Source organism: Stenella coeruleoalba, assembly GCF_951394435.1.
Source record: "Stenella coeruleoalba genome assembly, chromosome: 2".
Taxonomy (NCBI): Eukaryota; Metazoa; Chordata; class Mammalia; order Artiodactyla; family Delphinidae; genus Stenella; species Stenella coeruleoalba.
The window spans coordinates 162,911,378-162,927,428 of NC_137147.1; the positions used below are offsets into that span (position 1 = coordinate 162,911,378).

General features: G+C 49.3%; 1 protein-coding gene across 2 annotated transcripts in view; it reads left to right on the forward strand.

Moving 5' to 3' along the window:
- Positions 1-512: 512 nt before the first annotated feature.
- Positions 513-16,051, forward strand: part of CAMK1D (calcium/calmodulin dependent protein kinase ID) — a 417,502-nt gene continuing 401,963 nt past the window's right edge. For both annotated transcript variants that reach the window (XM_079912676.1, XM_079912678.1), the window contains exon 1: positions 513-633. In XM_079912676.1, coding sequence (XP_079768802.1) covers positions 542-633 — 92 coding nt within the window. In that variant the 5' untranslated portion in view covers positions 513-541. The remainder of the gene's footprint in view (positions 634-16,051) is intronic.

A 16,051-nucleotide genomic window follows, 5' to 3' on the forward strand; every position in this document is an offset into this window, starting at 1 on the left:
CGGGGAGCAGGACATCCCCGAAGGCGGCAGCACGCGGGAGGCGGGGAGGCGGGAGGCGGCCGGGGCGCGCGGGGAGGGCGGGGAGCCCGCGGGAGGAGGAGGAGGGAGGGAGCAGGGCGGGCGGCTGGGAGGGAGGAGAAGGGAGGCAAGAAAGTAGCAGAAAGTGAGGCTGGCAGCCGGCTGCAAAGGAGCCGGGCGAGTGGCGGCGGCGGCAGGAAGTCTGTGCCCGAGACGCGCAGAAATAAGAGCCAGGGAGGGACCGCGGCGGCGGCGAGAGTGAAAGAGGAAACTGCAGAAGAGGAAGCTCTGCCGCAGCACAAAGTCTCCTCCGGCTCCCGCGCCGAGCATCCCCGCGCCGCCAGCCCAGCCCTCCCGGACCGGCTCGCCGCCGCCGCCGCCGCCGCCGCCCCCGCTGCGCCCGCGCCGCCGCCCCCCCCGCGCCCCCGCGCTCGGGCGTCCCCTCCTCGCGCGCCCACCCCGGCCCCCCGCGTCCCCGGCCGCTCCGCCTCGCCGCCCTCTGCGCACGCCGGCCTCGTCTGCCATGGCCCGGGAGAACGGCGAGAGCAGCTCCTCCTGGAAAAAGCAAGCTGAAGACATCAAGAAAATTTTCGAGTTTAAGGAGACCCTCGGAACGTAAGTGGGGACCGGGGAGTAGAGGGTGGAGATGGCAGCGGCCGCGGGTGCAGAGGTGGCTCCCGCTGCCACCGCCGCCGCCACCGCGGTAGGAACCGGCGGGTCGCCGCGTCCTCATTGTCCAGTTCTCGGCTCTGCGTGCCCCACTGCGTGCCGGCCGCGTGGGTCGCCCCGCGGGCCCGGGTGGGAGCCGCTCCTGGGCGGGGGAGGCTCTGGGCTTTAGGGGTCAGTCGCAGGCGGGCGACTTTTCACTTCCCTGACACCGCCGCCCTCTCGACTTCTCCCCATGCGTGACTGTGGGCTGAGCATGGTGGATATTCCTGTTTACTGGCTGCGTGCGTCTACTCACCGTGTGCATGGGTGCACCGTGTCCGCGAGAGACGTGGTCACGAGAAAATCGGGCTCCAGGCATTCCCATTTCTGTCCTTCCGTTATGTATCCTTATAGAATTGACATCTTCACGTACTAGGTGTAGGCAAGACTTCGGATGACCGCGCAGTTAAGGAAGGGAGGAATTTCGCAGTGTTCAGGGTCACGTGTGGGCAGAGCCTTACCTGAGCGTCTGTCCATTTCACCAGGCTCGGCAGCACACGCTGGGGTGCGGGTCGCCAAGGGAGGGTCTGCGAGGGTCGCTGTACCGGTGGTTTCTCTCTAGGGCTGCGTGTAGTCCGAGGCTGGTGGAGGAGTAACCAGAAGTCCATGGCAGGAAGGCTCCGAGCATGTGCTGCTCCATTCAGCTGCTGTTCCCTTTCTGCCCAGGAGTTGGTTTTTGTTTGTTTTGTTGTGGAGTGCCTCAGAATAGGTAGGGAGGCTGATAGTGAAAGAGAATCGGGCACTGCTGGAAGAGTCTGAAATTGGAGTTATTTTCTCCCCTCATGTGATCGGTATCTGTCAGCATATACATTCATACATACACATATGTGCTGTATGAACCGAACGTTTGGCAGGGGTTCATGGAGGTGTTAATTAGGCTGGGAAGAGATAGACGAGGTGTTTCATAAGAGAAATCAGTGTGCTCTTCTCTCCTGTCTTCCTTAACCCCCCTTTACTTGCTATTGTGGTTGGTTTGCTTTTCCAGGACCACATTTTCAAACCCAGATTGTTTTCTGTCCCATACTCAGGGTCCACTGAGTTGTTTGGTCATTTTCCCTCCCCGAGCCGCGCATCTGCAGTGGTCCCCCAGAGCCCAAGTTGTGAATGAAGGTAGCATCCCTGCCATGCTTCTGATCCTGGGGACGCACACTTGCCGAGGATGAGAACAGGGTCTCCCAGCCGTTGTGCTCGCTTCAGGAACACAGTCTACCTGTGGGTGTAGACTTTCTGTCTGTTGGAAAAAAACAGAAAGGACTTAGCCTTTTCATAGAGAGGGGCTTGGGGCTGCCTCTTAGCATGGCCTGTTAAGGGGTGAGGTTTTGTCCATAACTTTAGAAAATTATCATTGAGGTTTATTTGGGTTTGGGGTAGTGACTCTGAGGTGCTTAAGTTGCCGAGAAAGAAGCAGCGTGTGCTTGCTGGTCATCCTGAGACCAATCGCCTCAGATGAGGGGATGGGAGAGAGTGGAGTCCCATCATGAGAGAATGCGTTCCTTTGCCAGGCGCATCTCCACCCGAGCCCCTCGAGCTGGTCCCTCTGCCTGCAGCCTCCAAGCAGACGGATGCAGCTCCCCTGACTGCCTCCTGCTCCCTGGAGAGCCGGGTAGCTGCCCCTCTGCCGTGGCTGGGCTGCTCAGTCCCATGAGCTGTGACTTCACTGAGTGGCTCCTGCTGTGGCAGGTGCTGTTTGGGTATGACTGCTGGTGGTTCCACCTCTGGGCAGGATGGGGACTTGACTCATGGTGACAGAGAGACTGTACAGCTCTTGCAGAACAACCTCTTGGACTCTGGCCACATTCCCCGTGAACCTGGGGATGGGTCTCTGTTAGGGTTCCAAAGCTTTGCCTTCTGTCTTGGAAAGAATTCTTTGAAAAGAAGCTTCCCACTGTGGTCCTAGAACTGGGGTTCTAGAAGAGTGAAACACAAACAATAAAATGATCAAAATGTTTTCACTCTGACCTAGCAATCCCACTACTGGGCATATACCCTGAGAAAACCATAATTCAAAAAGAGTCATGTACCAAAACGTTCATTGCAGCTCTATTTACAATAGCCAGGACATGGAAGCAACCTAAGTGTCCATCAACAGATGAATGGATAAAGAAGATGTAGTACATATATACAATGGAATATTACTCAGCCGTAAAAAGGAATGAAATTGAGCTACTTGTAATGAGGTGGATAGACCTGGAGTCTGTCATACAGAGTGAAGTAAGTCAGAAAAAGAAAGACAAATACCGTATGCTAACACATATATATGGAATTTAAGAAAAAAAAATGTCATGAAGAACCTTGGGGTAAGACAGGAATAAAGACACAGACCTACTAGAGAACAGACTTGAGGATATGGGGAGGGGGAAGGGTGAGCTGTGACAAAGTGAGAGAGAGGCATGGACATATATACACTACCCAACGTAAGGTAGATAGCTAGTGGGAAGCAGCCACATAGCACAGGGAGATCAGCTCGGTGCTTCGTGACCGCCTGGAGGGGTGGGATAGGGAGGGTGGGAGGGAGGGAGATGCAAGAGGGAAGAGATATGGGAACATATGTATGTATAACTGATTCACTTTGTTATAAAGCAGAAACCAACACACCATTGTAAAGCAATTATACTCCAATAAAGATGTAAAAAAAGATGTTTTCACTCAATTGCATGATAATAATAATAGTAGTAGTAGTAAAGGTAGGTGACTTTATTAAATGAATACCAAGAACCAGTTGTTATTCTAAGTGCCTTAGGTATAGTAACTCATTTTACTCTCACGTTAACCTGATAAAGTGGGTATTTACTTTTATCCCCACTTGGCAGATGGAAAAACTGAGGCAGCAGAGAAATTATGTGACCTGCCAAACCGGAGCTACTTATTAAGTGGAGCTGATATTCGAATCTAGGCAGAACAACTTGTGATTATGCATGTGGGGTTGAGCCCCTCTGTGGATTATGTAACAGCAAATGTTAATAATAATTTGACTAACTTTAGTATTTGGAAAGCTAATTTTCATATTAAGGTAAAGAAAACCTAATTATCCAAACATGTAACATGTGAAAGCTTTTGGGTTATCAACACCTTTTTGTCTCTTGGACTTTCTAGAAGTGGTCCAAAGTTCAGGATGCCTGTTTCGCCCTGGGCCAAGTCCAGTGATCCTGACCTGGGTCTAAATAGAGGTCACTTCTGGTTCTGTTAGTGTGGATTTTGGCTTTGGGCTCTACACTTGTTTGCAGTGGAACCTAGCATCCGTCAAGGGTGTCAACAGTTACAATTGGGATTCATTTCCAAGGTACTCTGCAGGCCCAATCATTTTGTTTGTCACACTTTTACCATATGCCTTTAGGATCCTAAGGCAGGAAAGCCCTGCCAGGAGCCAGATTGTCAGCCCACAGTGTTAAAATGCTTTTAAAATAAAGCACTGTGAAGGCTCAAGGAGCACTCACTTGGCAAAACCTTGTAATCTGATATCTGGCTGCCTGATCCCGGTACCTTTCCATGCAGAGCACAGCCTCTACTGTTGAAGGCCAGAGGGTCAAGCCATTTAGACCATGTGGTCAGCGGGACCTTGCTGGAGGGTGGGAGCCAAATGGGAGTGAAGGGTGGCCCAGAAGGGTGGGAAGAGAGCTGGAGGAAGCAAAGGACAGCATAGGGGAAGGAACCCACTGGGTGGTTTGGACCTGGGTTTTCTGATGCACCCCTGAGTCAGGCCTCAGGAGAAACCTCTCAACTTATGACCTTCAGTGTGGCTCTCTTTGAAGGGGAATCCCAGGCCCTAACCCTGGCTCTGAACAGGGTGGGAAGGCTTAATTACTGTTTATTAATCAACGCCGTGTTTTCAGATCCCTGCCTGGCACGCCAGATTAATGTGGGATCAAATAAATGTTGTGTAACAGCAATTAGGAGTCGTAAACATTTCTGTGGAGTGTTTGCCGAGGCCATGCAGGCCATCTCTACCGTAGGTGTCTTTCCACGTCTTCTGAACCAAGACAATGAAAATAGGCCATTTGGAGAAAGATACAGATGGGAAGAAAGGTTTGACCGTGGTGTCCAGGAAGTACCCCAGACTCATGGAAGTGGCTTCTGTAATTGCCACGCCATGAAAGGCATCTGAACAGAGGAGGCCCTGAGAGTTGACACAGAATGATTCTCCCAATATACCTCATTTCTTCCCCCAGAGTATGGAAATGGCACGTCCTGGAAAATAGATCTTCATCTCTGCAGGGTATGAATACACGCTTTTCTTACAGACCGAATGTTTTGTGTTGAAGTAATTGCTGTTTGTGGGGGGCTGGAGCGGGCACCATGGAGGTGTTGGGCCTGGGCTCAAGGTCTGAGTCAGCCGCTGCTGGGGTGTGTGGCCTGTGGGCTGCTTGGTCATTTTTCCACATGACCTGGTCTTAGCTTCCTCACCTGTAAAATCAGGGGGAGGGCAAGGAAGATGGGATGATTTTCAAGTGCCCTTACAACCCTAAGATTTTTTTGGCTTGTCTAGGTAACGAAGGCACTCACTACAGTTTTTCGGGAGCTTTCGTGTGTAGCTAGAGCAGCTTAGCCCTATTTGGAGGGACATTTTTATGGCCAGGCTAGTAGCAAAGTGATACAGCTCAGGACAGGAAGTGTTATCCCACTTGATGTCAGTAGCACAATGCCTTTGCTTTTTCATGAAATGAGTGCCTGCTGGGTGCTGCTTTAGGAGGGGTATAAATAGAAATTTCTGTGGAGCCAGCGCTGTCTTTTCCCACTAGTATCTTCCTTACATGCCTTGTTCTGAAATTGCTCAATCAGTACACCTGTTGAGGACACAGATTATTGATTTATCTGAAAGCCCGGGTAGAACACAGACTCACCTGTTCTTTTGTGGGAGGCAGGTGTGTGTGTGGGTGTAGGGGGAGAGGGAGATTGCAGAGCTACCCGAGGTGATTTGTGTGTTTGACCGACTGATTTAAGAGTAATTTTTCTGAGACTACTCAAAATTTTAGTCTGTGAAAAGCATTTAAAAGAATATTACCCAGAGGAGCAGAGAGGTGGGCAGCCCCCAGAGTGCCCCCCGAGGGTATCCCAGCTGCGGCATTGGTTAGAAGTTTGCATTTTTCAGCCCTTTGTTTGAGGCGTGATATAAATTCAGCCTCTTGTACATTTAAAAATATCTATTGAACACCTGCTATATTCTAGGCACCGGTGCACGGTAGCGGGGAGTACAGCAGCGAACAAGCAGACACAAATGCCTGCTTTCCTGGAGCTCACATTCTGGTGAGGAAGCCAGAAAATAAAAAAAAAAACACATGAATCAGGAAGATGTAGAGTATGTTATCTAGTATACACGTTAGGGGAGAAATGAAGCAGGGAACGGGGATTTTTGGGAGGGGGAGGTGATGGTGGCTTGAAGCAGGGTAGCCAGGGAGGGCCTGGCTGAAGAGCTGCTATTTGAATAAAGATCTGGAGGCTGCATTGGGGTAGCTGAAGGTAAAATGTTCCGGTCGGAGGGAACAGCAAGGGCTGTTTTGAGCAGAGGTGTACCTTGACCTGACTCAGGTCAAGGTCATGGCTGTGGTTGCTGTGTTGAGAATGAATGGACGGGTTCAAGGGCAGAAGCGGGGAGACCAGCTCGGAGGCTATGTACCATCTAGGGGAGAGAGAATGGTGGTGGAGGACTGGGGTGCTGCTCTGGGGGTGATGAGAAGTGGTTGGATTATGGAAACATGTGGAAGGGAGAGCCGATAGGAATTGCTGGTAGATTGGGTGTGGGATGTGAGATTCGCCAGGGATTTGGGGTTGGAAGAAAGATGCTGTTTGTTGCTTTTGGTCAGTTTTGTTCCAAGGATTTTCTGAGCACCTGCTCTGTGGGCACAGCAGGGCTGTCCATGTTCTGGGAAGCTCTTGGAAAGAGTTTGGAGGGAAAACTCAACATTCTTTGGGCTCCTGGGTTCTCCTTGTGAGGGACTCTTGGATTTATTTATTTGTTTATTTTAAAAAAATTAAAAAAAATCTTTGGCCACACCACGTGACATGTGGGATCTTAGTTCCCCCACCAGGGATTGAACCTGCGCCCCTTGCATTGGTAGCATGGAGTCTTTTTTTTTTTTTTTTAACATCTTTATTGGAGTGTAATTGCTTTACAATGTTGTGTTAGTTTCTGCTGTATAACAAAGTGAATCAGCTGTATGTATACATATACCTCATATCCCCTCCCTCTTGCATCTCCCTCCCACCCTCCCTATCCCATTGGTCTAGGTGGTTATAGGGCACCGAGCTGATCTCCCTGTGCTATGCGGCTGCTTCCCACTAGCTAGCTGTTTTACATTTGGCAGTGTGTATATGTCCATGCCACTCTCTCACTTTGTCCCAGCTTACCCTTTCCCCTCCCCATATCCTCAGGTCCATTCTCTAGTAGGTCTGTGTCTTTATTCCCGTCCTGCCCCTAGGTTCTTCATGACCATTTTTTTTTTAAAATTCCATATATATGTGTTAGCATATGATATTTGTTTTTCTCTTTCTGACTTACTTCACTCTGTATGACAGACTCTAGGTCCATCCACCTCACTACAGATGACTCAATTTCGTTCCTTTTTATGGCTAATATTCCATTATATATATATATATGTGCCACATCTTCTTTATCCGTTCATCCGATGATGGACACTTAGGTTGCTTCCATGTCCTGGCTATTGTAAATAGAGTTGCAGTGAACATTGTGGTACATGACTCTTTTTGAATTATGGTTTTCTCAGGGTATATGCCCATTAGTGGGATTGCTGGGTCATATGGTAGTTCTATTTTTAGTTTTTTAAGGAACCTCCATACTGTTCTCCATAGTGGCTGTATCAATTTACATTCCCACCAACAGTGCAAGAGGGGTCCCTATTCTCCACACCCTCTGGAAGCGTGGAGTCTCGACCACTGGACTGCCAGGGAAGTCCCAAGGGACCATTGGATTGTAAGGCTAATCTCTTTCTTTCCGAGAGCTTGTGTCTGGGATGGGCTTTTGAAATATCTCCTGTTCTGTCACAGGGGGAAGTCATGATAGGCTGGACATTTGAGCAGCTGGACAAACTGCTTAACTTCCTGTGAAAATGCTGGGTTTTGCCTCCAGAATTATCACCAGGAAGATCACTCTGACAGGTTTGTAGGTTACCTACAACTCTCCCACTTGATTTGGGAATTAAAGCGCAGACGTTCTGTGAAAAATAATAAACATGCAAACTCCTGCTAGGTCTTTCTTTGATAGGATGTTTTATGTTTGGAGAGAAAAAGCCAGAAGTTTTTCTTGGTTGCAAAAAAGATAAACCGTCGTGGCCTTACTGATTAGTACGGTGGGATCTGGGAAATTGCACTTTTTAGAGCTTGGTCCCAGAGGGGCTAATGAAGACTAGGTCTCAAGTAGAAATTTCTGGATCAAACTTGGCAACCGAGTGGACAATAATTAAACTTGGCAGGTGGACTTCCTTGTCCTCTCAGAGGAGGATTTTAGGGGTTAACTTGTTGAGCTTTTTTTTGGCTGGGTCTCCATAAATCCCTTTAATCTTTCCTTTCCCCAAATAAATCTCCGTAAATCCCCTTCAATCTCTCTCCTTCTCTGCCTCTCCCCTCTGGGAGGGCTTAGCATTGGTCCAGCAGGGCACTGTCACATTATTGGACAGCTTGCATCCACAGGGTGGACCCCAGGACCTCACATTGCCTCCAGTCCTCATGAGATTTTTCAGGAATCGCCGGGGAGCCCACAGCCCCTGGGGACACATTTCTTTAATTGAAGAATGAACCACTTATGGGTGGCCAGCACGAAGCCTGGAGCCTGACTCAAGATCCAATGCACAGGGACACATGGACCCTGGGAGACATGCCAACATTACCTTCTTTTGCAGTTCACGTTGGGTGCCTCCCTTTGACTCCCTGTGGTGCAGGAGATCACCTTTTCCTTGGGCTAGTTTTCTGTTAGACCCTTCTTGATTTTTTCAAAATGTTTATGATGCAGTATGTGGATTCTTCAGGTTCGAATCAGACCAGATGGATGCCACAGGCCAAGTTCATTCCATGGCAGACCAAGTTCATTCCCTGTCTCCAGTGGTCAGCTGTGGGTCTCTTGCTGTTTTTCCTAGTATTTCAGCAGGATTCAGAGATGGAGGAATGCGTTTCTTGGTTAACACCAGATCTTGAGGATAAGCCTAAAGACAGCAGATTGGCTGAGGCCAGGCAGGCGAGGCATCAGGAGGCAATGAACCGTACTAGAAAGGCAGCTCCAGCACCACCCTTCATAGCTGCATCCCTCTTGATGTCCATCCTTCATCTTTCTGAGTTAAGATGCAGATGGAAGTTGCCACTTGTGGGATTCCTGTAAGGATTCAGTGCCATCTCTGAGGTGCCTGGCACATAACTGGGATTGAGTAAACAGCAGCTGCTGTCAGGTTTTACTTGCCTTCAGCAGCTGTGGTGGAGGATAGCTACCCTCAGATACTCAGGGCCAGCGCTGTGAGGAGGAACATGTCAGTGTCTGTTGGAAATTGATTTTTGGAGGCTCCTGGGGCAGAGATGCAGAACAGTGCATACTTAACCTCCCCCCGCAAAGTTGATTTAAGAGACCGTCAACAAGTCCTCTGTCAACCAGGGAAGAACATTCGCTGGATATTCCGCGGGGCGCAGTCCTGAGCTGCTAAGAACGGAGGATCTGAGGTCACCAGGCCATGGGTGCACATCCTGGGTCCACTGATTCCTAGCTATTAGGTTTTGGGCAAATGATGTCACCGTTCTCGGCCTCGTGCCCTCATCTGCACAACAGGCTAACACTAGCACCCGATCTAAGGGTTGCAATGAAGGTTAGATGAGGGCGCGTGGAAACCCCTTAGTGCATGGACATGGCTGTGAATCTGTGTGCAGGAAATGCTCCTTCTCTCTCCTTAGCCCCTGCGGGGCTGACACCCTGCTCCTCAGAGGCCACGTGCCCAGATTTGGAGGGTCCATTGCACCATCCAACACATGCTTCCCACAGGAGGCTGGTTGGTTCCCCTGGCGCTGGTGTTCACCAAGAGCCTCAGTCCCAAACGTCCTCCAGGCCAGCTCGCGTGTTGAGTGACCTAGTTTGCTGCATACGTAGACTCATCCCCTCCCTGGGTTATCTCATCAGCTTTGTCTCTCTGCACCTCTCCCTGCACCCTGAGCTGCTTTTTTTTTTTTTCTTCAGTCTATCTCTACATCAGCTTGTGCAAGACGCTCTTCTAACTGCAGTTTCTGTTGTCGCCAACAGCACTTAGATCTTGGTGCAGCTGTGGCCCTTCTTGAAGCTGAAACGTGCTTCTTTCTGGGAATGGCTTCAGTCTTACCTGCGTTGGTTTCTGATTGAAAATAACGTTTGGCTTGGAGGACTGAAGTAACTTGTTGATTACAGTATTCCAAAACGTCACTGACTTTTGTGAGTTTAAATTCTCTAGGTAGTGAGTTTATTTTAATGCTAGAGTTTTCAAAAATGGCAACGTGTCTAGGTATAGACCGCATGAACGTGCATTAACAGTTTACTCAAAAATAACCTCATCAGGGATTGTGTGATGGAGGGTGGGAGATCTCAGAAGTTTAATTTCCCAGGTTGCAGCATGTAGATAAAACAGTCGGAGGGCTCATGTCTGAATCGGGTGAAATCCCTCATCTTGGCTTCTCCATGTTAGACCTTTCCATGGCCTGACCAGGTCTGGGGTCACAGATTATTGGTACCTCTGCAGTGTAGTGAGCATGGGAAGAAGAGGCTTCCCAACTGGACAGAGTCAATGTTTTTACTGGTTGAGAGGCCCCCTCTCTGACATTTAGAACCACGGCTTACATCACTGAAATTGCTTTTACTCCAAACTGGATTAGGGGCTGTAAGTGGAATCCTAAAGGTATCATATTCAACAAATACGATACCTGCACACAATGCCGTCCCCTCCCACCAAGGCCCACAGTGTTGTGGGAAAAAAACCAAGAAGGAAATGAAGCTGTGCTAAGTGGAGAGGTCTGGTGGGATGATGGGGGGGGCAGACACCCCAGGGCCCCTGCCTCCTGCCCCCCTGGGCTCTTCCCATTTCTTTAACCTTCATAAAAATGGCTGCTCGAAATTTGCCTTAAAACATTAGAAGATACGAATGCCTTGAAATAGGTTGAGAGACCAGCCATCTGTGATGTAAGTGATTTTAAAGAAAGTGCTTTTTCCTCCCACGTGAAACTGACAAGAACTAGCAGTTTGGCTGGAAGACGGGAGGAAAGTAGGTAATTGTGGTTTTGGAGCTTTGGGGGGGGAAGTGGGGAGGTGCAAATGAGTTCCAAACTGGGAAGTTGAAGACCAAGTGCGGCAACTGGGAGAAGGATCCCAGGCCGACCGACTGATTAAATAAACTGGGTTCTGACGCCTCCCTGGTGGTCCAGTGGTTAGGACTGTGCTTCCACTGCAGGGGGTGCGGGTTCGATCCCTGGTCGTGGAACTAAGATCCCATGTGCTACGTGGCCAAAAACAAACAAACAAAACTGGGTCCTAGACTGGCCCGGGCTCCGAAAGGGAGGCTGCTGTGGTACTGCCTCTGTGACCTCCCCCCTCCCCTCCTCCCCCAGCACAGCCCCGGCTCCCAGGACCCGGCTGGGACATTCACACTGTAATTCAGCCTCACTGGGCATTGGTACTCAAGGCTTCTCTAGGTGTGAGCGGGCTCCTTACCCCCATGAGACATTTCACTTCCCTTAAAAAATATGCCTTGAACAACCACCACACCCAAAAGGTGAAAATGAACTTCGGGGGCAGACCTTGTATAAAAGTTGGGGACAGCCTGTATCTGGCCGTCGTGTACAGGAACGATGCTGCTGGGATTCACTCTGCCTGCGTTAGCATGGCCAGTGTCAATGGAATTTGTGGTCCTAGTCATGATAAAAAAACTCTGATGTTGACTTTTTAGGGCCCTCTTGGCTCCTTTGACAGCTGGGAAATAGAAGACATAATATTTGGGTGTGTGTGTTTCTTAATTGTGGTTAAAAAAATGCATAACTTAAAATTTACCATCTTGACAATTCTTAAGTCTTTAGGGCCCTTTTGGCTCCTTTGACAGTTGGGAGTTAGAAGACCTCGTATTTGAGTGTGTGTGTTTTTAAGTTGGGGTTAAAAAATATGCATAACCTAAAATTTACCATCTTAACCATTTTTTTTTTTAAAATAAAATAATTTATTTATTTATTTTTGGCTGCGTTGGGTCTTCGTTGCTGCACATGGGCTTTCTCTAGTTGCGGCGAGCGGGGGCTACTCTTTGTTGTGGTGCGCGGGCTTCTCATTGCAGTGGCTTCTCTTGTTGCCGAGCACGGGCTCTAGGTGCGTGGGCTTCAGTAGTTGTGGCTCGCGGGTTCTAGAGCGCAGGCTCAGTAGATGTGGTGCATGGGCTCAGTAGTTGTGGCGCGCAGGCTCAGTAGTTGTGGTGCACGGGCTTAGTTGCTCTACGGCATGTGGGATCTTCCCGGACCAGGGCTCAAGCCCATGTCTCCTGCATTGGAAGGCGGATTCTTAAATCACTGTGCCACCAAGGAAGCCCCATCTTAATCGTTTTTAAGCCTGTAGTTCAGTGGCACTAAGGACATTCACGTTGTTGCGCAACCATCACCACCATCCACCTCCAGAACCTTTTCATCTTCCCAAAGTGAAGCTTTATCTCCATTACACGCTCACTCTCCATTTCCCCTCCCTCCGGCCCCTGGCAACCCCCATTCTGCCTTCTGTCTCTGTGAATTCAGCTACTCTAGGTATCTCCTATAGGTGGAATCAGACAATTTTGTCATTTTGTGTCTAGTGTATTTTATTTAGCGTAATGTCCTCAGGGTTTTTGCCTGCCCTTTTAAGGCTGAATAATATTCTATTGTATGGCTAGACCACATTTTGTTTATTCATTCCTTTTTTTTTTTTTTGCGGTACGCGGGCCTCTCACTCTTGTGGCCTCTCCTGTTGCGGAGCACAGGCTCCGGACGCGCAGGCCCAGCAGCCATGGCCCATAGGCCCAGCCGCTCCGCGGCATGTGGGATCTTCCCAGACCGGGGCATGAACCCGCGTCCCCTGCACCGGCAGGGGGACTCCCAGCCACTGTGCCACCAGGGAAGCCCTATCCATTCTTGATGAACACTTGGGGCTGCTTCTGCCTTTTGGGTTTTGTGAATAATGCTTTATGAGCATGGCTGTCCCTCTTCAAGTCCCTGCTTTCAATTCTTTTGGTTCTTTCATTTCATACCCAGAAGTGGAGTTGCTGGGTCATGTGGTAATTCTGTGCCTTATTTTTTGAAGTACTCGCAGACAGTTTTGTGCAGCTCTGTGGTGTTTTGCAGTTTGCCAAATACTTTTACATCCACGATTCCTGCTGCGCCTTAGGACAGCCCTGCGAGTGGAGAGCAATCATTGCCCTCATTTTACAGAGAAGAACATGGAGGTTCTGAGAGGAGATGAGTCAGGAGAAAAGGTTGCTCAGTGGCGCTTGGAGGTTGGAGCGTCTTCCGACTCTGAACTCAGTGCTCTTTCTCCCCCATCGTGCTGCTTACAAGCTGGTTAGTGGGGACAGTGGGAACAGAGAACACTGATGGATGAAAAAGGTACGTCCTCATTCTGTGGATGTGGTGTGGTTAGGAGACCATCGGAGCCCGTTGTGTGCTGTCAACCAGCTCTGGTTTGTAACCTTGCTGATTCCATGGTGTAACTACTCCCACTGGAACCACTTAAAGCTACCCCTGGTTTAACAACCGATTGCAGAATTCTTTTTTTTTAAATTAATTAATTTATTTTTGGCTGTGTTGGGTCTTTATTGCTGCGTGCAGGCTTTTCTCTAGTTGCGGCGAGCGGGGGCTACTCTTAATGGTGGTGCGTGGGCTTCTCATTGCGGTGGCCTCTCTTGTTGTGGAGCACGGGCTCTAGGCTTCAGTAGTTGTGGCTTGCAGGCTCAGTAGTTGTGGCTCGTGGGCTCTAGAGCACAGGCTCGGTAGTTGTGGCACACGGGCTTAGTTGCTCCGCGGCATTTGGGATCTTCCCTGACCAGGGCTGGAACCCGTCTCCCCTGCATTGATAGGCGGTTTCTTAACCACTCTGCCACCAGGGGGAAGCCTCCAGAATTCTTGAATGAGGCTCTTGTGAGCACATGTGAGTTGACTCAGCACACCTTTGGAGGAAGTTGACGTCAGGAGATCTGAGTTCAGTTCTGGCTCTGTAGCTTCAGAAGTGTGGAATCTTGGTCATATCCTCTCTATGTCTGGATTACCTTGTTTGTTAAGTGGGGATAATGACACCTGCTTCCATTACAGACCTGTTGTAAGGCCTGAATGAGATAAGGTATGTGCAGTAAGGCTTTATACAAATAGAAGATATTATTATGTTGCAAAGATTATAGCTTTAAAATAGTTCTTTCTCATAAATGTTGGTGTCATGCATACTCTTTGGAACCTAGCTATCATCTTTTGGGCACGGTTCCCGAGAAGTTGGGCCATGGTCAGCCTTGACGCTGAAAGCATCAATGCAAAACCCAAAGTTTCATAGTATATTTTATCTAGACCTGTTCAAGTGTATGTTGTTTTTGTTCTCAGTGTTTAAGCAATTGGTACGTTCAGAAAAATTCTTTAAAAATTATAAAAAGGACATGTCATCCTGGTAGAGAATTTAAAAAATATGGAAGAGTTTAAGGAAGATGATGAGAACTAGGTGGCTGGATGGGTCTTGGGTCATCAGTCCCTCTAGGGGGCGGGGAGATCTCAGGAGAGACCCCAGCGGTCAGCGTTTGGGGGTGGGTCTCTGGGGGGGTGGGGTGGGGCTGTGGTTATTCACTCACTGCTGTGGAGATATTCCAGTATTTTACCAACTGGTCTGATTGGACCACTGCACACCGGTTGAGTATCGGCTCTGGAAATAGGAGTGGTGGTCTTTGTTGAATGCGGTGGGTGTCCGATGTTTTTCAGGGTGCCGGTAGTTTGTGTTAGTTTGGTGCTGGTGGTGATGCCATCATTGGGATTATTGCCATGATTACCCTCTCTACTCTCATCACCGCCTCTAAACACCTACAGAGTCAGCAGTGGGACAGAACCAGGTGCCAACAGGAGACCCTGCTCAACAGGCTTCCAATGGGCTAATCACCTATGTGAGAAGAAGGAGGTAAAAAAAATATTCACATCCAAGTGTGCCTGACTCCCCTCGGTTGGCGTAGGACACAGGAACCTAGATTCTCAGTCACTTCATGGCATGAAATAATTACTGTTCACTCTGGACTGAATATTTGTGTCACCCCAAATTCATGTGTTGAAATCTAACACCCAATGTGATGGTATTAGGAGGTGGATATTAGCATAATATCCTCAAGGTTTATCCACATGGTAGCATGTGTTAAAATTGCCTCCCTTGGGCTTTGGGAGGTGATTAAGTCATTGAAGGTGGAGCCCTCTTAAATGGAATTAGTGCCCTTATAAATGAGACCCCAGAGAACTCCTTTGCCCCCTCCACCATATGAGGACACAGCGAGAAGGCAGTTGCCTTCTCGAACTAGGAAGTGGGCTCTTACCACACCCCAGCTCTGCCCATGTCTTCATCTTGGACTTCTGGGGGCCCTGCTTGGCTGGTGAGGCTCCCAGGCAGGGTTCCAATGGGGCATGGACGTGGCAGCCTCTGAGTCTTCAGGATCAGTGTGGCCGCTCTCCCCACCCCTCAAGGCTGTTCCTGGTGGCCTTCCTTTCCTGTAGGAATTCTTGAGTGTATAATATATTCCCTAAGTGTGATCTCATCCTAGGATCGCAGGAATGGTCCAGGTAGATGCAGGGGCCTCCAAAAAGCTTGGTTAATCGTGAAGGTACTAAGAGCTGGGTGTCCTTCCAAAGCTTTCCAGGAATTGGGAGTTTGAGGTCTCTTCTAGCATGGCCAGGGGGTCAGGCCCTAACCCTGCAGAAAACTTCTGGGTTCATTGAACCCTGAGTAAACTGGGCCCCTCTCTACAAGCCAGGTCTGCCCCATAGGAATGAGGGAAACTTGAACTAGTCCTGGTGCTAGAAATTCCAATGGGTTTGTCTGGCCAAAGCCATCTGGAAATGTGCCTTCATTTAGTTGCCTCGGTCAGGCTTCAGATAAGACTTTGGAGAATTGTGAGACTGATTCCACAGTTTTTTCTTTTAAAAAAAAAAATCATCAGATATTATAGACCGAGATTCTGCTCTGTGCCAGGCACTACGGAAGTGCTGATAAGACAAAATGTGGTTCTTGTCCCTGGGGAACTTTTGGGGGGGACAAACATGTAATTACACTTCAGTGTGATAGTGCTGCATGGTGGGGACACAAGATGGAAGCTGCAAAGAGGGGCGCCTTGCCAGAATTGGGGCTCAGGGACGG